Below are 23,804 nucleotides of genomic sequence, written 5' to 3'. Positions count from 1 at the left end.
GATCTTGGTACTTATTAATACAGTGAAGTTGCCTGCAAGGTGCAATTTTCCCTCTCAAAATAAGTAGCTCCAAGTAATGCATAATAAATATGAGTGTGAGCTGTGAAAGCAATGAGAGCACTGCTGAATATGCTTTGCCTGTAAATTTGCTTCTCTCATGATTTCATTCTTTCACTTATAAATCACAGGATGTTTGTTAAATACTCTCTTATTCTAGCACAAGTAGCTTATCAAATATCATACATAATGTCCCCACAAGCTGCCTATGGTCTTTTCTGCATCTGAGGCTTAACATAAGAAATGTCAGAAGAAAAAATGCTTTACACTAAACTTGGGCTAGAAATACAACAGGCTTTCAGTAATGATATATTATCAGAATTATGCAAAGATGATTAAAAGATCCCAGTGGAATAATGTTCAAAAATGTATCCCTTTTGGGACCATCCTATGAAACCAATTAAGAATAAACCCAAGAGGGTTCTATTGAATTTTTTTCAAAGACATACTGTATTGTAATAAAGAGCATTGCTCTTTTTTTAGGGTTTTCTATTTTTAATCATCCTTCAGAATATCATGAATAATTATACCTCTGCTAGCAAATCTCAGAGGCTGGTTTTAAAAATATTCAAGAATTTCCCAGAAGATGTAATTGTTTTTGTTCACTATGATTATATTCTTTAGGACAATAACTCATTTATTTTGTGATACTTCTGCGGATTGAGTTTTTTTTACAGAGGTTCACCAAGTCTTGAGGTATAAGAGCCATATTTTGGTTCCTTCAGATATCCCCCTTATGTCTGCACATGAAAAATCCCCTCTAATATAATGCACCCAAAGTGTTTCCTGGTTAATAGTCACAATGGTGATGGGTTATAATTTTTCTTCAATTGCTGAATATCTAGAATATCCCAAAAGTAATTTGTAGTTGTCCTCCTTAGTTTTCTGATATAACCAGTGTTCTTTGTCTGCTCTTTTATCAGAATTTTGCCCTGTGCTGTTCAAATCTGTGCACAAGTAAGAGAGATGTGTTAATTAGTCTTGTGTTGAGAGTGTTGTGAAGGTAACCTGGTTTGTTCCTCCAGCTCCCCAGTGCACTGTGCCATGGAGACACAGCCAGGGAGCTGAGTCCTGGGTTGATTTCCATGGGCCATCACACGTGGGCAGCATGGACTTGGTTGATAACTAATGACACCTACTTCTTCTAAAATAATGCCAGAGGGTAGTGGGAGGCTAAACCCAGTAAGATGAATAGCTACATTTTAAAGAACATTCTGGATTTATGCTATACATAAAAATGTCGCTGTGCTAGGTCTAATGATCCTATGCTCCTCATGGAAAAAAAAAAAAACAAAACCAAAACCAACCAACCAACCAACCAACCAACCAAAACATTTTATAGGGTAAAAGGATTAGATTTTTTTTTCTGAACGTTATTAGCTCCTATCTGGAAATTCATCATTGTTTAAGTACTATTAGCTCCCTGAGGAGGAGAAAGGGGGCTTTCCTGAGGCAAGCCATCTTTTAGGAGTACAGGGTCTCATCAGTTCCTGCATATTTTCTCAACTGATTCTATTTCTTTGTATTCTATACATCTTTTAACATTTTCAGTTTATGAGTTCTAGTTGCTGTCTGTTAACTTCAATTTCCATGTTTCTTTTAAAATCTGTTATTGCTATAACCTGATTTGGACAAAATACACTATTAGGGGACTTCTGCCAGGCTTTGCCACAGAGTAATGGGACTTTGAGCAACCTTTATAGTCACGTTCTGTTTCAGGTTACTTATTTGGAAAGCCTAGGTAACTGTGGATTTAATAATTGGAGGTCTCTAGAAAGGAGTAGATTAATGGAAGTCTTAATAGAATGAGAAGCTTCTGGGATTAATAAAATGCTATCATTACAAGACTCAAACAGTTGCAGCTTGAAATATTTCTGGACTACCTGCCTTGCTGCTGTACAATGGGCAGAATAGGCTGCCTCTTCTAAAAGTACTTATGTAGCCAAGAAGCATGATTGGAAATACAGGTGGCATTTCTCTAATGAGAAATGAAGAATTTAAGCAGTCACAATCATAACAAATGTGTGATAGAAGGAAGGCAAAATTAGCCTCAGATTTTAGGATGTGGTACATAATAATGGAGCTGTTTGGAAGCATAGTACCCCCAGAGTGAGCCAGGGGATACTGGGCTCTGAGCTATTAAGTGCCAACAATCCCTTTACAGATGCAATAGAGTATGGATGCTGTAAGTATTCTATTAAAATAGAAAATTAATCTTTTCTTGACTTGCAAGAAGGACAAAGCTAGGTATGACTCAGAGACAGTCTTCTCATATTTGTGAAAGCTGAGTCACTGGAGGCAGACCTGCCACTTGAATAGCCTCTTCTTGTAATTCCTTAAAAGTCAATCACAAGTCCAGTAGACTGGAGTTGCACAGAATGAATGCACTTGAACAGTTGCTGGTGCCTGCCAACCCCACTAATCAAGCCTCATGGATCAGAGCCTTACACTGCACTAATTACTACAGTTACACACCCACTCCTTGCCACTGACCTCACAGACCCTGCTTGCATAATCTCCTGTTACCCAGCTTCTCCCTCTCCCTCCTCTTCCTCCGTATCCAAACTGCTTTTTTCTCAGATCTCTGTTGTTCTGTAAACTGCCACCTTTTCGCTAAAAACTCCTTCTTTGCATGCTCTTATGGATCCAGGGTAATGCAGGGGGGAAGTGTTCCCCTTGTCCTGCTTGACATGTGAGCTCAGAACCAAATCACTCCAAGACAAGGAGCCATTCTGTGGTAACTTCCAAAGAATGGCACCTTTTGGGCACATCTCACACCCTTATAGAGACCCAGATCTAACCCCGTTTGGTTTTGATTTGGAGTAAGGGGGGATGTGAAGCCCAAATCAAGGCTCACACTTTGTCATGGGTCATTCTATGAGCCTTATCCCTGTGACAAACACACAGCTGCTCTCAGTTCCAGCCAAACTTTCTCTTTGCTGTACAAAAGCCAGCACTATCAAGGACCTGATGAAGCAGAGCTGCCTCCCTGTATGAGCTGAAAGGAGGGATGTGGGACTCCAGACTGGCTCTTTAAAATGCTGTTTATTGTATTTAAATAATGCAGCAATTCATGGGTTGTGGGTGACAAGAGCCCAGCCTCAGCTGTAGGTTGGTCTGAAGCCAACTCTAGTTCTGGTTACAATGCATTATATACTTTTCTTTGCTGAGCATCTTAATACATAACAACCTATCAATATTTTTACTATTACTATAGCCTATCATAACTACTAAAATTACCATATTCATGTTACTATTTTTCCAATCACAAAAAGTTAGTATGTTACAGTTTAAGCTAGAAGGTTTTTTTCAGTTTTCTTGCAGTGGAAAATTCTGGGATCTTTTTTCTACTTGTAACACTGACATTTTTGTTTGCCTGTGAAATCTTTTTGCTTGGTGAAAACATCTTCTGTTTGAGGTGGATTTATCCTTTGCTCTGAGACATAAAAACTCCTTCCAACTTACATGCTAACTTACCCTTTGGCTTCTTAGTTATCCAGCAAGACTGGCTCAGCAATTCCTTTCTTCTATATCAAAACTTACTTTCATTTCTATTCCTTCTTCAGATTCTACATTCAAAGACCTTTCTGCTATATATACACATCCATGTCAAATCCCTATCCATTCCAACACCTCCCCATCTGTAACTTCATTGCTTGTCAATTTGTAGCCTAAAAAAAACTTCTTTTAACCAGCAACTTTTACCTTTTATGCTATGGACTGTGAGTGAGGGTCCAAGGTGGTGCAGAGTCCCCAGGGAGGTGCAAAGGAAAGATGCTTTATTGCAACAACCAGGCCTTTTTCAGCAGTTAGCCCATTATCAGTTACACTATTTTAAAGCAAAACAAACATAATTCAACCAACTACCATTCACCATGATGTGAAGATGTAATGATTATAGAACTTGTTTTTCTACCTCCAATTCAGCTGAGTCACTTTCCCACAGTCCATTTCTACTTAGCCAAAGTAACAGGCCTGAGCCATGATTTTACAAGGCCTTCATTTTGTGAAGTTTTACCTATATGCGACAACGGACTTGTAAAAAAATTGAGACAGAATAAATGTGTACTTCAGAGCTGTATTCATCCACTTTTTGTCTAAGCCTGAAGCAAGATAAGCTTTATTTAAAGGGGAAAAAAATAAAATCTGTTAGGGAATTATCATTCTAAAAGAGCCACCTGTTTCTGAAGTGGATTTATATACAGTGAAAACAAATGTTCTTGTCTGTCTTGCTGACACTTCTAAGAATAAAAACATTTGTTCTGTTTGTCCTTCAGCACTTTATTGAACTTCAGAACCTAGTTCATGTCAAATTCATGCTTAATGAAGCATAACTTGTATTAATAGCACTTATGAAATCTAGATAGTGTAATAGAAATTTCAGCTGGACACAGAATCTGACCCAAGTAGAAAAGACTGGCAAAGCCCAGTTGTGATGCGCTCCAGAGATTTCAATTCACTTCCCAATGACAGTGCCCATGAATCACACCCATGAAAACAGAAACCTGTTTCTGGATAAGAAAACCCCTTTATATGAGCCAAAGGATGTCTTAACAACAGTATAAGTGAGGCGTAATGCACAAATACATTCAGACAAGAATGCTACAGAAAACTGAAAAAAATAAATCCATTATTAAAAGTCAGCATGACAGCTTTGGAAAGCTAGGAGGGTATTTTTAATAGTCAACTCTCCCTTTGTGAAGATATTAGAGGGATTTTCATAATCTTGAATATCCAGAGGCTTTTAGTAGGCAGCAGTGAGCCTGAGCTACCAGGCTGTGTGAAATACAAAGTGACCATGTGGAGCTTTGGACAGAGATGACCAGCCTGACTTTACAGCTCCACCAACTCAGGCCCAGCAGAGCATTCTGTGCTCTGCAAACACATCTGCTGGGTTTCCTGGCACAGCAGGGAGGCAGTGCACCTGCATTTCCTTGGCAGCACACCCGAGGTGCTCAGCCCTTCCCAATCCATCTGCTTTTGTGCCTTGGGAGCTGCTTCACCTGTGGTACTGTTTATCCACAGATAAACTGCTAAAGTGTTAATCTGAGTTGATTGTGCTTGTCAGTCAGACAGGTTGAGTGCCTTACATTCATTCCCATCTCATCCTCTGTTCCAAAAGAACCAAACCATTTTATAGAGTTAACTAATCAATACATGAAGTGCATTAGACAAGCAACACGTGTTTTGTTTCATCTAATTATTGATCTTTGCTTGTTGACTGAGAGCCTTACTTTAAAACTAGATATTTACTGAGAAATATGGGAGAAGAAGGGACAAATAGTAAATAGAGATATAAATTATATTAAAGTAGATAAATCTGATACAGTGCCTAATTTGGATCCTCCAGGTTTTAATAGGTGAAATTTAGACATCAGTGAAACAGTATGAGTTCTGTTATTTGAGACTGCAGTGAGGGATCCTACCAAAATGATGGTGTAGTGAGAGAGGAGAGAAGAGAGGAGTGCTGGGTCTTTGCAGCAGTGCCCAGCGACAGGACAAAAGGCGAGGAGTGCAATGTGAAACACAGGAAGTTCCCTCTGAACTTCAGGGAACACTTTTTTTACTGTGAGGGTGTTGAGCAGTGGCAAAGGCTACCCAGAGAGGTTGTGGAGTCTGTATCTTTGGAGGTGTTCCCAAGCCATCTGAATGTGGCTCTGGGAAGCCTCCTCAAGGTGTAGGGACCCCACTGGAGCAGGGGCTTGGTCAAATGGACCCCCCAGTGGTCCCTTCCAGGCTCAGCCATTCTGTGATTCTGTGACACAGCATCACCTTCACAGTATTTATCTTTCAAACTGCCGTGTCCCACCTGAGGTAGGTAAGTAGTAATCATTGTGGGTCTTACGGAATCTCTGCGTCTCTCAAATTCCCAGCTATGCCATGAATCTCCTGGTGTAGTTCGGTCCATGATTTTCAGGCTTCCTTGGGTTATGAACTATTTTAATCAGTGATCAAGATGATTTCTGATGTCCACTGATCCCAGCACCACATGTCTCATTAACATTATTGCAGGCTGAATTTTGCCTTCAAGAAATCTAAAAATCTGTTTTTTCCCAAAGAAACCACCCTGGCATTTACTTTTTAAAGGAAAAAAAAAACAGTGTTATAAAAAACCCAAAAAAACTGTGATTAATATAGTGCTTTTCTGTGTATAAATGTCACATAAAGTATGACAATTGCCACACTTGTGGCTTTAGTGTTGCTGAACTAACATAACCTAACCACGTCTCTTGGTCCATGTATAGATTTGCAAGTGCCAATTCTCCCAGTGTAATTGAACACACAATTGCCTTGACTGTGCATATGCGAAAAATCTGTTTACTTGAATGTTACATCTGAGGACTGCAAATGAATGCTGAATAATTGTATTGTAAATGTTAGGAAACTATTTGTTATTGTAATTTGATCTCTGCAAAAATAAGTACAAAATAATTCAGCAGTCCCTGTAATTAAGAGCTTTGTTTCGCTGTGATTCCACAGGGACCAGAAAATCAGAGAATTTCCCAATACAGAGGCCAACTAGAGAAGTTACTCTTTAACTTTTATTATTTTTAAAACCTTGATTAAGTCATGTCCAGTGTCCAAACCAAGGCTGAATCGTGTTCAATAGCACTCCAGTGAGTAATTCCTTCTCTTTCCCCCTCAAGACTCTGACTGAATAATTTTTAGTTTCTTCCTTTAGTTCTCCCTTATCCATCTCTATATTGCAGTCACATATTCTCTGGTCCTGAACCTTCCTCCTCAGCTCACACAGCTGCCAGTGCTGGCATGGCTGGTTAAGCTGTCTGAGTGTTCTTTTCACCTCAGGTACTAGGGAGCTTCCCAAGAACAGGTTTTCTGTCAGTTCATGGGCTGGGGTGTGTGCCTCTCCAGTGGGAATTGGTTTTCATCACACAGGATTTCTGAAGCAGCTGGGGAACAATGATAATGTTTCCGGATGAGACAGTCATGGCCAAAATATTTTCAGAGGGTGATTTTTATTTTTTTTTGTTCAGTATTGTGTGAAAATCAACCTACACTGAAGTGCCCCAAAATGCAACCACTTCCAGACTGAGTAGGCATGGTACAAAATCTAGCTAATTTCTTGGTCTGTCACGCTTAAATAAAGGCAGTAGTTAAGATTAATTTTCCCTGTGATAATTATTCCACTTAGAAGGGAGGTTTTTACAAAATAGTACCAAAAATACCTGTCTTCAGTGAAAATCCGCAAGCAAAACAACTTGTGTGTACTCTAGACTTTTGAGGCAGCATATAACTGATGGTTCCCACTTTAATAGGCTTTATGCCTGAGCAATTATTTTGACTAAATGCCTCCGCTTTGCCTTGGCATTTAGTTAAACAGCAGAAGAATTTATTCTGCATCAATGCTGTAGTCTCTGAATGGGCTCTCTTGACTTCCCTAAATGTGACTGAAACCAGCACTTTGGGAAAAATGGCACTTATTTATTGTAAAAGGAAACCTAAAAATGACAATACTACTATTAAACTGAAGAAATATATGGGATACAGGCTTCGAGCTCAAACTTCTGGGAATGATAATTTCAGAATTTCTATACTACCTTCCCAATTTTAAGTCTCTCCTCAGCTCTATGGTTATTGTTGTCTTCCAAACACATACTGTGGGAATGCAATGCTGGTTACTGACAGTTTTATCTTTAGACACAAACTCTAGTTCTTACCTTTTAATTGCCTAAGAAGCATTTTAAATTTAAAAAAGTAAATAAAATGTTGCATTCTAGCAATCCCTGGAATGAGGCCTTGTCTCTCATTGTTGGATTGTCCTTGCAAGAGGATCACCTGTCAGAGTCAAAGCAAGCACCAGCATTCACATTTAATTTTTAAACCATATTATGCTAGAAGGAGAAGCCCTGAGAGCTGTGAATTTCAGAACACCTCTTGCTGCCCTGCACACACCTCATTGCTTCTTAGTAGGCTTGGTTTTGTCCTCTAAGGTACATCCCCCACCAACATTATGTACTTTTCAATTCTTGCTTGGGTAAAACTGAGATCCCCAGCATATACTGCGGAATTTAGTACAGTAAGATTTCATGGATAATAAGGTAGAAGGCATTTATAGTTGATTAAGTATTTTTTGATTTTGTGCTTCTTAATATGAAAAAAACCTTCATTGTCTGAATCACTTTATTAATGCGTATGCTAATATTAAACAATTGTGTAACTGTTTATTCTAATGAATTTCTAGAGGTCTCCTAGACCACTGTAGAGCTGGTCCTAGTGTTCATAAAATCAGAGACTTCTATAACCTTAGATAAACAATGGATTTAGTATTAAACTTTCCCTAATAAGTAGACATGGCCATATCTATATGTACTTGTCATTTTTATAAGAAGAAAATTATATTCAGTGTAAATAATGAATTTCATTAGGACTTGGTTGTCACTGTTGTTAGTTGGATATGCAGAAGTCACACTGAAAAATGTGCTGTCTCAGGAGCTTTCCCTGCTGGATGGCATACTTTGATTCCCTTGGTGAGATTTCCTCTAAGCCCTTTCATGCAGAAGCAGACAGGGAATTTTATAACTGCCTGTGATCTTATTTACTAGTCTGTCCCATTTTTGTTGAGAAACATCAGACTGTAACATCTAACTCTGGGAGAGAAGAGGCAGAAGGGCTGTGAGGGAGAGCTGCTGATGTGGTCAGGTCTTCACAGTGCTGAAGCCAGGAGGAAATATTTGGTCACAGACACAGCCAGTGTGTGTATGGTGAAGGCAGCAACCTTCATAGGCTCCAATCTCTGCTGCCAGGCTACAGTCAGTGCATTTGTTGGAGTCAAACTGGAATAACTGGAAATCAGAATTTCTATACCATTAAGACATTTGCTGGCTCGTGTATTCTGCAGAAAAATCTTCACATAAGGCAGGCAAATATGACCTGTTCCTGCTTGTGTCCTTGCATCTAACATATGTAATCATTAGATCAGCTACAACTTTTTAAAACATACATCTCTATGAGCATTTGTCTGTATGTGTCTATATGTGATCCATTAATATGTCATAAATGGTTTGGGTTGGAAGGGACCTTAGAGACCACCTTGTTCCACCTCCTGCCATGGGCAGGGACACTTTCCACTGTCCCAGTTTGCTCCAATCTCCATCTTGGCTCCAATCTCCATCCAGGGATCCAGGGGCAGCCACAGCTTCTCTGGGCAGGGCCCCCAAACCCTCACAGTAAAGATTTTTTTCCCCAGTATCTAATCTAAATCTACTCTATTTCAGTTTGAAGCCCAATGACAGGGAAGAACTCAATCCTACTTTCTCTTCCTGCTGTAATACCTTTCCTTGCCCTTGATTTTGGCACTCAGGAAAGGCAGTCAGGAATTGCTCTCTAATGGGGGGGGAAGGATAATTAGATGTAGGAACTTTTTTCCATTAAGAAAACAGGCCTTGCAGCCATGCAGGCTCATGATGGGCCCAGCATTACTGAGGGCACACTCAGTACAGATACTCTTAAATGATATTGCAGACCCCCAGGACGTTTTATTATTAAAAAGTGGAAGTGACAGTATTTAATCCCATTATACCAAAGGGAATTGCTACAGATGCCCCACTCTCTGGATGTGAGATGCAGGAAACAGGGATTGCTGTTTGGAATCTGTGAACTCTACCACCAGTCTGTACCTGTGGTGACACAGGACTGGTCTCACTGTCCCGGGGTAGGATATGCATTTTCCCCAGCTTTCCCAAACTCCAGCCAGCCATGGGCAGCTGTGCCACTGAAACAAAGGTGTGAGGGCTGATGTTGCCTCCAGCACTTGCTGTGCTCAGCCTGGCACAGTAGGGGCTGGAGACAGAGATTTGGATGTTCAGGTTTGGTTTTTGCTTGTCACTGAGACTTGTGAAGTGGGAGATGAACCCCTCTGAAAATTGGAATAGACTGAATTTAGACCATCTTAGACCATGCTTAACTGTGTGTGGTGAAGAAGTGTACAGATCCAACCTGAGGTAATCGGTGGAACATCTTGGAAAAGAATGAAATTGAGCCTGACGATGGGAGCTCCAGACAGAGCAGAAGGCAATGAGAAGACAGACACATTCCTGTGTGTGATGAGATCACATGCATCACTTACATGTGCTAATGCAATTGATGGGCTGGTGACACAGAATTAGGTTTTACCCCTTGTACTATTTAACATTTTATGTGTGAAATATGTGGTACATTCATTCTTCCCTTAAATATTTTGCCATCTTTTATCACACCAAAATGAAGGGGGAAAATAGATGGCCATTAAATGTGAATACCAGCAGCTCTTCAAGAGGTTCCCTTTCCCTTTCTCAGCAGTAGAATGAAAAGTTGTGTACATGCTGTAAAACTGTATCAACTCTTTTGACACATGGCATTTCCTCCCTAGAAATTATCAAGAGACATAGCAGACATGGGCCAGATATTTAACCTTTGCCACCAGAGATGTGTTAGTGTTTGAGGGTTATGGTTCAGGAAATGAGAACATGCCAATAATCTGTGAAATAAAGATTACAGAACATTACCTTTTATGTGAAATTCTAAAATTATATTTATTGGCCAATTCACAGAAAGTGCCATAGTGACCACAAAAATGACTCTGGCTTTATACATGTACAGACATACAGAACAAGTTTTAAATAACAGATCTATTTGGAATATGCATTTAATCAGTCCTGTGGAAAACATATGGGTACTAACAATGTTGAATTCATAAATGGCTGTGCAAATTGACATGGCTTTTATGAAATACACCACTATGCCATGGAGGAGGTTTTGTACAACTTCTTACTCTGTGTAAAGTTAGGGTTTGTGTACTGTGTTGTCTGTCAAAATTTACTGTACATTTTCATTTAGAAAGGATCGGGTTTTCTTTCTTTTTTAAACAGCTGATTAATATCTATTAAAATAATTTAATATTCATTTTTTAATTGCATATAGTAATTTAATTCATTGTATTGCATAAATTGAGTAGATTCATGCTTTCAGAAATGCATTTAGGATCAGCAACAAGACACTTCAAGATATGGTTTATGGTTGTTTCACATCAACAATAAGATATTTCATGTAAGTCCATTCTTCCTGGGCTAAACAGTCTGTTGGATTGAGACACATTTATGGAGTACAACCATTGTATGTACAACCATACAGCAAAAGTTTATTTACTCCCTTCTCTGGTGTATTTATTATTATCCATAGAAGTGGATGCAGTGTATACTACACAAAATTTGGACAGCTAGGAAGCAATCCCAAGCTACAAACTACATGCTATCAACTGCAGTTACTGCTCCTCAAGAAGAACCAATGTACTAACATGGAAGCAATCTGGGAAATGAAGAACTATGTGGGGAAAACGGTACATTTTTTCAGGCAGATTAAATACCATTTAAATTGTCAAGAGATGATGAAATATGAAATAGAATTGTCCCAGCCAATTAAAGCACAGCTGTTACATTCAACATGATGAGACTATTTCTCAGCTCTTCAAAATCCTACACTCTCAGTAGCATATAAAATATTTAATGACTATATAGTTAATTCTAACTAGAACAACCCCTCTCACCAAACTGCAACAATATTCAGGGTGCATGTCCGATTCCTGCCCTGCTGCTCATCACAAGTAATGTTTTACAGCTCCTTGATCAGGAATTCCTCTTCTTTTTTCTCTCCTTTGTGCTGCAACCTGACCTTTTAAGGTTCATTCATCTTTCCCCCTGTCCATCAGACTTTGGGTACTCCTCCTGCCATGGCTCGTTTTGGGAAGGTGGGCAGAGCAGTGACAGCAAATAGTCAATGCCAAGGCAGTCGCTGTTTGCCCATGTGACCTAAACCCACTCCTGGCACTTCATCATTTCGTACAATACGGTTTGCACAGTTTGCACCCTCTAGGGACACAGATGTGCTGAGGGAAGCAGAGAGTCCCTAAAGTCACCACTGGCACTCTCTGTTCCTGCTTCCCCCTTTACACCAATCCTGCAGATAGAGTAAAGGAAGAAGAAATCAAACTCTATTTCCCTTGGGTCTTTGTGATGCACTGGCTCTTCCAGCACAAGGATTTCAGTTCTGGTTTGGAGTTCAGGAATAGGAGGCAGGAGCAGATGAAGGAAACACATCAATGAAAAGACCCAAGCTGACTTGGTACGTCCTCCCTGCTTGCCCATGTTGCTTCTGAGCCAGAGAACACAGGTTTGCTTGGGCATACTTGAAAACAAACCACATGATCATAATGCCAGCCAGAGACCAGAAATGGATCACGAATTTACAATATAAGGGTAGGCATGGCAGTAATCAGAAGAGTTGGCACAATTCTATTTCTTTGCAGCAATTAGTGCCTGGCTAGAAATCTTGAGCATTTGTTTTAGAAAGCATTCTACTGATACTTGAGGAGAAGAAAAATTATCTATCTTAAGTGGAAGTACTGGTTAATAGCTGCTGTTTAGCGTTGGGACACTTAAAAATGTGGGCACATGAATGACAATTTCTGTTTTCACATTAATGACAGCAATCTAACTTTTAACATATTATACTTTGCATTATTGTTTGGTCCGCTGCAGCGTTTATTGGTTGGCTTTGTTAAATCATACCATGTAAAAGACACTGCCAAATTCATATCTTATGAGAACTTATCCCTAGATTACAGAAAATATATTTTAAAAAAGAAGTTTCAATTTAATTTTATTGTTTAACCTTTGACAATTTATACAGTGACACACATCAACACAGAACACCTTAAGAGAATGAACTATCATGACTCATTCAAAAAATACCAGGGGATTTAGATTGTGTATTAAAGACATTTCACGAAAAGGTAAGAAACACAAGACTAAAGGAATGAATTGGGATGAGGTGGGATTCACAATTTCTCTAGTAAATGACCAAAGGCAATTAACTTGATAACTATAAAAAATATTCAAAGGATATAATGGTTAGAGGAACTATTTAGAGTGATGCAAAAGAGTATAACTGGGATTAATGAGATAAAAATTACAAAAATATTAAAAAAGTTTATTTTAATTCATTTTCAGGAAAAGCTTTCTAATGGTGAATTCTAATAAGGCTCTAGAACAATCTCCCAGGGGATGCAGTAGAAGTCCCAGGCTTAGACATGTTTAAGTAGGTTGAAGCACTCCCACCCCTAACACTAAAAATATATATTCTATGAAAGAATTCTGCACTGTTAGCATAATACTCTACTTGCACTGCTTTTTCCTTTCGTCTACTAATAATTATTTATAGGATGTGGTAACTCTAGTATGAACTTCTAAGCACACTGAAGTTGAGATGAAACAGCTTTTAGGAAGCTCACCTTGTGTTACCCTGCAAAGTGTGTGTTACCCTGCAAAGCAATAAGCCAGTCTGGTTGTATCCTCCTATCTCTGTTGTGATGACCCTTTGAACAAAACTTCCTTTTAACCACAATCAAAAATTTACTCAACTCTTGGTGCAGTATTTGTAACAGAATGCATAAAAAACCCCGATCTCTTTTCATGTGTACCTCACACTTTAATATCAGTTTGTGGAAAGGCCAAAAATAAATGGTAGCTCATTCTGAGAATGGAGGCAACAACTACAGCTCTCAGATTGGCACAGGGATGGTCGTTATCCTTGAAAAGTTTTATATTATGTATACTTTCAAAATCAGGAGTCCTGACTATGTGGCCACTTAGGACATTGTATCACTACAAAAAGTTTACTCAAGGGCCTTTTCAACATGGAGTATAGTCTGCCTTGGGTGTCTCCAGCTCTTCATCAACCCATGGAATATGATGTAGAAGATCTCTAGAACTAATCAACAACTGTTTCGGGGCAAAAGTTCCATTTCTTACCTCAAATTAAACTGTGTGGTAACTGTATCCTTGAATCACAGCAATAAGTTTATATGTTTACAACGGTAAACTTGAATCACAGCAGACAGAATATTTGCCCCAAGCCCTCTGGGATAATCTTGGCTCTAAATTTTTCTACTTAATGCATGCTCAGTGTAGCAATACCTCTCATGGCCCTGCTCCCTTCCCAACTCTGCTTGGAGGTGCTGTAACTGGAACTCAAGGAGGCAACTTCAGCATCAACCAGGCTAAAAACCTGCAAGTTTTCCTTCATCACCATGGGCACCACTCTGTGAGTTTCTTGTACACACACATGTATATCTATGCAACACACATATGTGTGTATTGCATCTGTCTGGTCATCTTGGAATCCTTTGACATCCTACATTCATTCTCTTTCTTGTTCATTGTGACAGTGTCAGTTCTGGCATGAAAACAGAAAATGCTTCCATTTTCTTACTATTTTACACTCAAGCTTTCATGTCTCTTTCTTTTCCACAAGATTAAATTTCAACTTTTTTTCACATAATTGTAAAACTTAATTCTTTCTGTTATTCATGCAGTATTCTCTTCTACCTTCCTGTTCACTCTTCCTTACACAATAATTTGATTTTCTAATGGAACTGACTGCAGTTGATCCATTTCCACATTCCAAAGAGCATGCCCAGTTAAAACAACCATCCATCTTCTTATCTACTGCACATTAAGCAGTTTGTAGACAAGGATTTATTGCCAATTTCAGTACGGGTTTGAAATGTCATTGTAGTCACAGACTTGGTCAGGGCTGTCTGATCATGTATTTTGTACCTGTTTATGTGTTTAGGGTAGGCAGGAGGAGACAAAAAGGACACTGTAATTTTAATAACATTTTGATTTTTCCCCCTTAGCATATCCTGAAACCTTCAGCCAAAAATAGTTTTATGGGTTAGTACACCAAAAGAAACCTGAAAGAAAAATATATTCAGCTGGGAAGTTGAATGCCTCTGAAAACCCAAGACTGTACCCAGATTTATACAAGAGGAATAGGTAGGGCTGCAGAAAAGCATTTTACTCCCATGAAATTTTCTGGGTTTCTGAAGTACAAGGATGGAATACCATTGTAAAATCTTTGTTTCCTATTTGGAGTCAGCTTCTCTTTGCATTTGGCAAGCTTTGTGCACCTTGGACAGGGAAAGCTGAACTCTTATTGTACAATGTACTTAACTAGGAGAAAAAAAGTCTGCTGCTTCTTTGTTCTCAGGACAGACATAAACAGTGACAATACATGGCCGTGGAGCTTAGATAGCTGATGAATGCACAATTTCCCCACACATTTGCAGAGCTTCATGGTGCTGAGAGTGTTTCCTTATAGGCAGTAACTAATGAAGCACCAGCCCAAAGCTCTCTACTGTAACCATTGGGTCATTCCCTCTGCACTTGTTTGGAGTGCTCTACCATGGAGGGCTGGGAGCAGAGCTGCTGGAGAATTACTGAATTACAGTTCACCACCAGGCTCTTTCACAGGGTTGTTCCAAAGGATGCCAGCAGCACTGTTCCTGTAGCCAGCAGAGACATGAAAACCATAATGAGCAAACCACTGGCAATACCTACTCCAAAGGCAGCAAAATTTCTCTAGGGCAAAAGGGTACCTGCTCTGGTGCCTGCCTTTTCACCACTAGGAATGAACTTACGAACATACAAAACTTCATGGGTACATTTTTCTCTGCTGAGTTTCAATAATGAGGGCTACAGTTATTTATTATTTTAATACTCCAATGTTAGACAGAGGTTTATGAAATTAAAAGCCCTTGCTCCCGCTTAGTTTTTTGCACTGTTCAATCAAGTGTTGTGTATTTTTAATTTATGGCCATGTCTTTTTCAGAGAAAAACAAAACCAAAAGGAACATACCAGGCCTGAGTCTTGCTAATCCTTCAAAGGTGATGAATTATAATTACTTTCTGAGATATCACTGGAACAATTCTCCCAATATATTTAGCAGAAATATTTCTTGAGACTGGGTGCATTAAGAGAGTATGTATTTTGCTCTGCTGTAGCTTTAGTGGCAATCTCTATTATTTGTGTCTTTATTCTTCATGTTAACAAAAATAAAGTTGGATTCCAGGAGAGTCCAGCAACCAGAAGTCTGATCATTGGATACACAATCTGAGACATGCAGCTTTAGGGAACCTGATCCATTTCAGTTTACATCACTTCTCACACATGACTTGTTATGCCTTTCTTTATTTAAAAAATCCCAACAAAACATTTGACCCAAATGTACAAAGATTGTACAGGATCGCAGCTTCTGGGTGCTGTAAAAAGTACTTATTTTATATTACAAAGTGTTTCATGGTTTGGTGCATGGGAGTGTTGGTTTCTTTGGGAACGCCAAGGTTGTTTGAGGGAGGGGCTGGGGGGCTGGCTGCTGTTCCCGTGGCTGTTTTCAGTGGCACAGGAATACTGTGAGCTCTGCAGGCTCTGGGGGCATTGAGGCTGTGCAGGAACAAGGGCTGGCAGCTTCCTCAGCTGTGCTGAGAGGGAAAACCTAATGCCATTCTGTGGTTGGTGACACTGACTGGAGCATGAGGGAGATTATCTTCATGCAGCACAAGATTATGTACCATCAACAGGAATTAATTTAGTGACTTAGAAGGTGGTTTGATTTCTTTGGCAATCTTTTTGATATTAATGTTTTGTCATTTGGGGCTTTTTCTCCTATTTCCTTAGATTTGCTCACTTGGTGTAGAACTACTTTAAGCAGTTGCTCCATAAAGGTCAGCAGCTGCAGGGATCAGCTGAAGGGGCACTAATCCCAAGACCTGCTGTTGAAGGCCTAGATGAGGCTGCTGCATTTTCCAGGTTCTTCCCAGTATTTCCACTATTTTTTTTTCAGTAATTTTATCAGGGAAGAACCTGATAAAACCTGATATCCCCACTGAGTCTGGGGATATCCTAGTTTTGAGATGCTTATTCTGGTCAGCATGTGTGAATTAAGGGAAGGGGAAGCCCTTTAGAGGAGATGTACTCAGAGTTTTATTTCCTCACCCTCTCTCAGTAGCCATATGGTTTTGCAAACATCCTTACTTTTGGTATTATAATTTCTATTCCAGGATACCAGGAGCAGCTTCATCCCACCAGACCTTTACCTGCTGTCACCCCAGTGCTGTTCTGTGGAGATGGAGAGATGTGTGTTCTGGCACCAACTTTGAAAAGAGGGAGTGTTGTGTCCCAGTGCACTGGGACCCCTACCAGGAAGAAGAGCAAAGCTGCCTCTGGGGTTACAGCTGGAGAAAGGGACAGCTGAGACACAAATTATTTACTATTTTATTATTTATATTTTATCAAAGCTCAAAAGGCCTTGCCATGGGTGCTACTGCATTACCCTCTGCCCACCTGGGGCTGCTGATCTCCCATGGCATTATTATCAGTTTAGGGTCAGGCAGGGACAGCTCCTGCAATGGAGATGGTTTTTATCCCCACAGGAGGAACTTTAGAACCCTCCCATCCTTTCTGAGCCTTACTTTGTTCCAGAATGGAGTAAGGATGGTGCTCAGCAAGCTCGGCATCACCACATGCCAGACAGGAAAATAAACTGCTCCCTCTCATTAGCCTCTGGTGAGGTAAAAACCAGTCCCACCATCACTGCAAAGTATTACCTGTTGGAATGAACAAACAGCAACAGTTTATTTTAACTAGGATTAAAGAAGTCACAAACCCTACATACCTATTTCTAATTTGAACTGGTGTCAGCCAATGCAGTAAATATTGAGATTAATCTCAACTGTGTATTTTAAGGTTTACTTGCAAAGATAAAACATCTGTGGAGGGGCTAGAAGTGAAAGGGAAATGAGACCTATTGATCACAAATAGCCACTTAGGCAGTTATATTAATTCAGATAACATCTTCAATTTGCATTTGTAGGTTTTGCAGCTTTTCCCAGCCTTAGAATAGAACTTCAAAATCTTAAAGGCATCATTGATGCAATGTAATTTTAGACTTCTATTGTCACCTCTGGATTCCTGATGCCATGGATTGTGTGTACCTCTTCAGAACTGCTTTCTTTGAATAACTTGTTTATTCATAGTGTAAAAAAGCCACCTCACAAGACAGATCCTGAGGGGCTGCAGTGAGTCCAGGGAAGGGAATGGAGCTGGGGAAGGGCTGGAGCACCAGGCTGGTGAGGAGCAGCTGAGGGAGCTGGGGCTCAGCCTGCAGAAAAGGAAACTCAGGAAGGGCCTTTTCACTCTCTCCAACTCCCTGAGAGGAGGCTGCACCCACGTGGGGTTGGGTTCCCTTCTTAAGTAACAAGTGATAGGACAAGGAGAAACAGCCTTGAGCTGTGCTGGGGAGGTTTAGATTGAATATTGGGGAAAATCTCCTCATTGAAAGGATGGTCAGGCCTTGGAAAAGACTGTCCAGGGCAGTGTGGAGTAACCATCTCTGGGGGAATTCCATGTGAATGGGGAAACTGGGGACATGTTAGCAGTGGGCTGGGCAGTGCTCAATCATCTTAGAGGTCTTTTCCAACCTGAATGGTTTTACAGTTCTAACCACTTTTTTTCAGGAAGGAAAGGAAAGGAAAGAATTTTGGCTTTTCATTAGGGACAAAACCCCCCAAATGTGTGTCTTTATGTGTGTATATGTGTATATGTTCTGGTTGATTTTTAAGCAAGTAGGTTATATAAAAAAATAGTTTCTGGAAAGGAGGAAGTATTGTTAGAATTCTTTTCCATAAAGGGAGTGATAGTTCTCTGATTTTCTAGTAGTAGTTTTGCTCAGGAAGCCACTGTTCTCAGGGCTATACAAATATTCTAGGGCCCACTGTGTGAAGAAGTATCTCATTCTCACTGCCATTTTGTGAAAACAATTTTTCTATTTATTTGAATGAAAAATGTTGCATAATGCACTCCAACGAGTAATCTAAAATAAGTATAGTGATACATTTTAGTTTGCTGAATATCTTACTGCAAACCACGTTTTAGTGATAACACACATGCCTGTATTACTTTGCTTAGGTTTAAAAATGTAGGTTTATTTACAGTAGAGAAAATACTTTGTTTGCTTCTTACGCAATGTATGAGTACAACCTGAAAATATCAGCTTCCAGTAACAAAAAGATAAAAGTCTATTAGATGGAGGAACACACTGATGAATTCACAAACATATAAAAGAATTAAAGGCTTTCAATAAGGTTGGAAATTGTTGTTTTTAAGTTGCCCTAATGTTTGTTATGATAACAACAACAACAACAATAATAATCAGGAATAACAGAAACTTTAAAATAATTTAAGTCCAGTTTTAAATCTGAAAATGACTTAAATATCTACATTTAATTTTAAATAATTTTTTTTCTGAGCAGAAAGATTTGCTGATATGTGCTGACAACAAGCATCATGAAGAGCCTGCTTCATGTCACTAAGAAAATTAAAATTAGGGAATTATCTAGAATACTGGGATGTTAGGAACTAATCTAACATAACATTTTTGGTCAACATATTCAGAAATATTAATTCCGTATTGAACAGAAATTGTGGAGATTTTTTTACAGTTGTTATTTCTGCAGATAAAATGTATTTATGTGGCCTTGATTTTGCACATATTCTTCTAATTTTAATACGTGTGAGAGAATAAAATGAAACAAGATTCAGAACAAAAGAAAACTGCAATGTGCCACTGTGACTGCTGACACAACAAATAAAAGCATGAATACCTATAATTTTAAAATTAATATAGATTTTTCTTTCCTTTAGTTTCTAGTTAGTCAACTACAAGGCCTAGTTGCTGTCAGTATTTCCCTTCAGCTACCAAATGCAGAAACTGGAATTACAAGAACCCCCAAACACACTATATATTTCCTATATCCCACGACATTCAGGAGCTGTTAATAATCCAGGATTGAGGGAGGTGGGTACCCTCAAGATTGCTCCAAGTACCCTTTGCAACATCAGCCACCATTCAGAGTGCTCAGGAAGGTCCAGTTGTGGCAAGACTGACTAGGAGAGTGCAGAGGAGGAATCAGCTCATTTTAAACAGCAGATTGTAAAAGTCAAAGATGATATTGCAAAGAAAACAAAGTACTCAGGAAAACAGCCCAGACAGCCACTAAGCAGCATTCATTTCCATGCTATTTTGTTTCTATGCATTGGAGCAGCTACCCCTGCAAGTGTGGCAGCATTTGGTGAGCAGAGCAGTCGAAGATGCAAAGGTACTTTAGGAAAGGGGGCCAAAAACACGCCACAGAGACTTATCAACACATTGTATACATAGCTCTGCTTGCTTTGTCCTTTTTTACTTTTTTTTTTTAATAGTGTTTAAGAAAAATATGCTGTGTTACCATAACAAACTAAAATACTCCCTCAACCACTTAAGATTTTAGTTTTTGTTTTCAACTATTTTGGTTCTGTGTAGGTTTTATTTTTCCTTGTCTACTTTATAAAACCTTCTTTCAACACTAATGGCTTCAGGAAGAAGAAATAAGGGAGAAATATGAGCACAGAAGAGGGCTCACAGCGTTGTTCCTTTCTCTTGTGCACTATAGGCAGGCAGGGGTACAGAAAAAATACGGCATCATGTTTTTACAGAATACAGTTAGGAATTCCAGCTGGCATTTTCTAAGCAAGAGGGAACATTTTCCTAATCTAAAATAATTGTTTAAATCCCAGCCATACACAGCTATAGAATAATGGGGTCACTTAATTTCCACTAGTTCAGTAAGATGCTGCAGCAAGCTAATGATTTCATGAGACAGACAGTTTAAAACATCGATTTGCTGCAAATTGCTCAATCCATAACTAATGAGCAGCTCTACATATTTTCAGTGAATCAATCCCATTAGACTTTACAGTTTGCATAAGACCGTATTACTCAGTCTGTGGACACAGAATGAACTGGGGGTTTTTTTGGTAACCTTCAGCAGCCCCTTCTTGTTGCCGTTTTTTTAAAACTCGTTTTTAACTTCTAACTGTAGGTTGGATAAAAATCCCTCTCTTGAGGGTCTGACAGCATGCCTGAAAAAATACACTGTCCACACCTACATAGGCACACATGCATCCCCTGTCAAGTCTTAGATATTCCCTTGTAGAAGACAGTTAACATCCAAAAGGCAGGATGAGATGACAGATGGAAATCAGCCCCTGCAGCACTAAAACCCTGCCCCAATTTGGAGATGGATTATGTTTTTTACACCTGTAAGAATGTGAAGTTAGATGGCAACTGGTATTTGGACCCACAGAAGTAATTCTTCATAACAAGCTGAATACTCTCCAGTGTGAAAAAAAAGTAGCAAAGGCCAAAACTTCTATGCATCGAGCACCAGGACTTTTGGCACACATCTGCAGGGTAGAAACAGGAAATTGAGAACTATGCTTGCTAACAGATCAAGTTCTGGATTACTTTACTCCTATACCAGGAGTTTGTACCATTTTTCCCCCCAGGCTTTGTAAGAAAAGGGTCAGTTCTATCATTATCAATTACTTCAACAAGATCATTTTAGGCAAAATAGTTATAGGCAAGCAGAAGTTCAAATCCTGTCAATGAATTCATAAACTCTGAAAAAACATTGTATTGGTTGTTACAAAAGAGCAGTGGCTGGAGGGCTATTTGTTAGTAGGGAAGTGTTGAATCATCCCACTCCAACTGCTCTTGCCTGGTGGAATTCTGTTTGTCTCCCTTTTGGACAATCACTTCCTCTTCCTCTTCATCCTCTTCACTGTCATCTGATTCATCACTGGTTGTGTCTTCTTCTTCATCGTCTATGTCTTCTTCACTCTCCTCTTCTGTCTGGTGTGGCTTTTCATATTTCTACAACACATTTAAAGAAATGAGACAGTAGCAGAAAGGTGCCTTCTTGCCAGACAGGGCTGTCTCAAATGAACATTTAGAAATGCTAACTTGCTGGGCAAATCTGATTTCCATCATTATGTGATTATTAAGCATCAAATTCATACAAGTTGGTAGCAGATATTCAAAAACTACTGTAAGAAGAATGGAATGTCAATAAACAATCTCTTTGTTAGCCACACTGCCAAAATTTAAATGCTCAACATCAGCTTCTTTAAACTGCTGATTTCCCCTCCTTTTAGTGCATAAATGCTTACATGGATACAATATCATCTTGGGTACCTACAGACATGGATAGAGTGGAAGTGATGCTGTAGCTTAGAGTTCTTCACCATGTTCTTTAGTAATGATACATGACAACAAATCTGAAGCTCTCAATGATACCTGATTAAGGTGTGCAGAGCTGAGAGCTGGGCTGGAGTCCTGAGTGTACATACACATAATGGAACAACTGCACCCTGAAAGAGGCTGTTGGGGGTTGGTTCTTTCCCTTTTCCCTCTGTGGAATTTTCCCCATTGTCATGCTAAGATACCTGTTGACTGGGCCCTGGTGACAAGGGGGAGGAGAGAGAAGAGGGAAACCCTGCGAGATTCAAACAGTCAGAAGAGGAAGCGGAAGGCTCTGGCTCGGCCCATTTCCCCCATAGAGTTCGGACGAGAAGGACGATCATCGCATCAGCCCCATCCCTGCCATCCCAGCTCCAGGAGCCATCCTCACTGCTGTCAGACCCTGCCCTGCTCCCTTCTCACTGTAACCTGCCACCATCCAGCACTCTGCTGAGCACCTGGACCCACACTGTGAGCAGAGGGCTCTCTCTCCATCTCTCTCTCCCCCTGGGACAGCGCTGCCATCACCCCCAGCCCTCCTGCAGCTCTGCGGGACCTGCCCGCCCCCAGCACCGGGAACTGCAGCTCAGGCAAAAGGTGCCTGCAGCCAGAAAGGGACTGGGACTGAGTTACTGTTCTGTTTGTGGGTAATTTCATAGCTGTTGTTGTTCTTGTTTGTCTTGTTAGATATACTAGTAAAGAACTGTTATTCCTACCCCCAGATCTTTGCCTGAGAGCTCCCTTAATTTCAAAATCATAATAATCTGCAGGAAGGAAGGATCACATTTTTCAGTCCAAGGGGAAGCTTCTGCTTTCCTTGGCAAACACCTGTCTTTCAAACCAGGACAGATTTTGGCTCCCCAACATGGGGCCCGAGGGCATTGAGAGGAAAGGGTGAGAAAGGAATAAAAGTTCTTGAGTTACCTCAGTTTTGTGTTAGGTGGCATCATGTTGTCCACCTTACTGTGGTTTGGGCTCCATGTGGCCACAGCTCTATCTCTCCCATTTGCAATCCCTTACTTGAACATGTGTCCTATAACTCAGGCTGCTGTAACTATTATCCAGTTCATTTTGTGGGTTGACAATGTGAGAGATTCATGGATTTTTAACTTTCTCTGGAAGGTGGGCACATGGATTAAGGGCTATCACACTCTAACTGTATGTTTTTGGGGTTACTTTAATAATGGTACATACTGTGAGGATATGACACCAGGAAAAATTTTGTCCCAACCCCTTACACAGTTTTTTGGGTCTGCTCCACCAGTTTTTCAAGGTTTCAAATCTCTTCTAAGCAGTAATAATATCATACAGTGGCTGACATTGCTAATAGGCCTTGTAAACCTGTTCTATTTAACATTCCGAGATGAGGGGAGATTGACTTGGATGACAACCCTGATACATCCCCCAAGAAGTAGGGATTATGCCCCTGAGCCTGACTCTGCCCCAGAGCTCACCTCAGAAAGGAACCATCCAGAGTGGGTGGGGTTTCTAGTGAAGGAGATGGGCCAAATGCTGAAGGAGTACCTTTCCCAAGCTCTTGAGAAACTCTCCCTCTGCCTTAAAGAGGGAGAACCTGATGGTGCAGCAGTGGAACCCACAAATGTTACATCTCTCCAGGCTCCAGCTGAACTGCAAGGGCACTCACAGCCAGCAGCAGTTGCCCCCGTGGAAACTAGAAAGTCTAAGGTGAAAACAAAGCACCTAGATAATAATGATCAGAAAGCAGGGCCCTCACAACCAGCAGGGGAGCCAGAGGTTGAGATCATCACAGAGTCCCTGTCGTACGAGAGTCTCC

The 23,804-nt window shown here is 40.1% G+C and overlaps 1 protein-coding gene across 2 annotated transcripts in view; it reads right to left on the bottom strand.

The window, feature by feature from the left end:
* Positions 1-21,445: 21,445 nt before the first annotated feature.
* CLSTN2 (calsyntenin 2) overlaps positions 21,446-23,804 on the bottom strand; it is a 185,512-nt gene continuing 183,153 nt past the window's right edge. For both annotated transcript variants that reach the window (XM_062498932.1, XM_062498933.1), the window contains one exon: positions 21,446-21,643. In XM_062498932.1, the coding sequence (XP_062354916.1) occupies positions 21,446-21,643 (198 nt within the window). The remainder of the gene's footprint in view (positions 21,644-23,804) is intronic.

This window comes from Cinclus cinclus, chromosome 10, assembly GCF_963662255.1.
Source record: "Cinclus cinclus chromosome 10, bCinCin1.1, whole genome shotgun sequence".
Lineage (NCBI taxonomy): Eukaryota > Metazoa > Chordata > Aves > Passeriformes > Cinclidae > Cinclus > Cinclus cinclus.
Note: the sequence above shows the minus strand (reverse complement) of the source record. Positions and strands in the feature narration are given on the sequence as shown.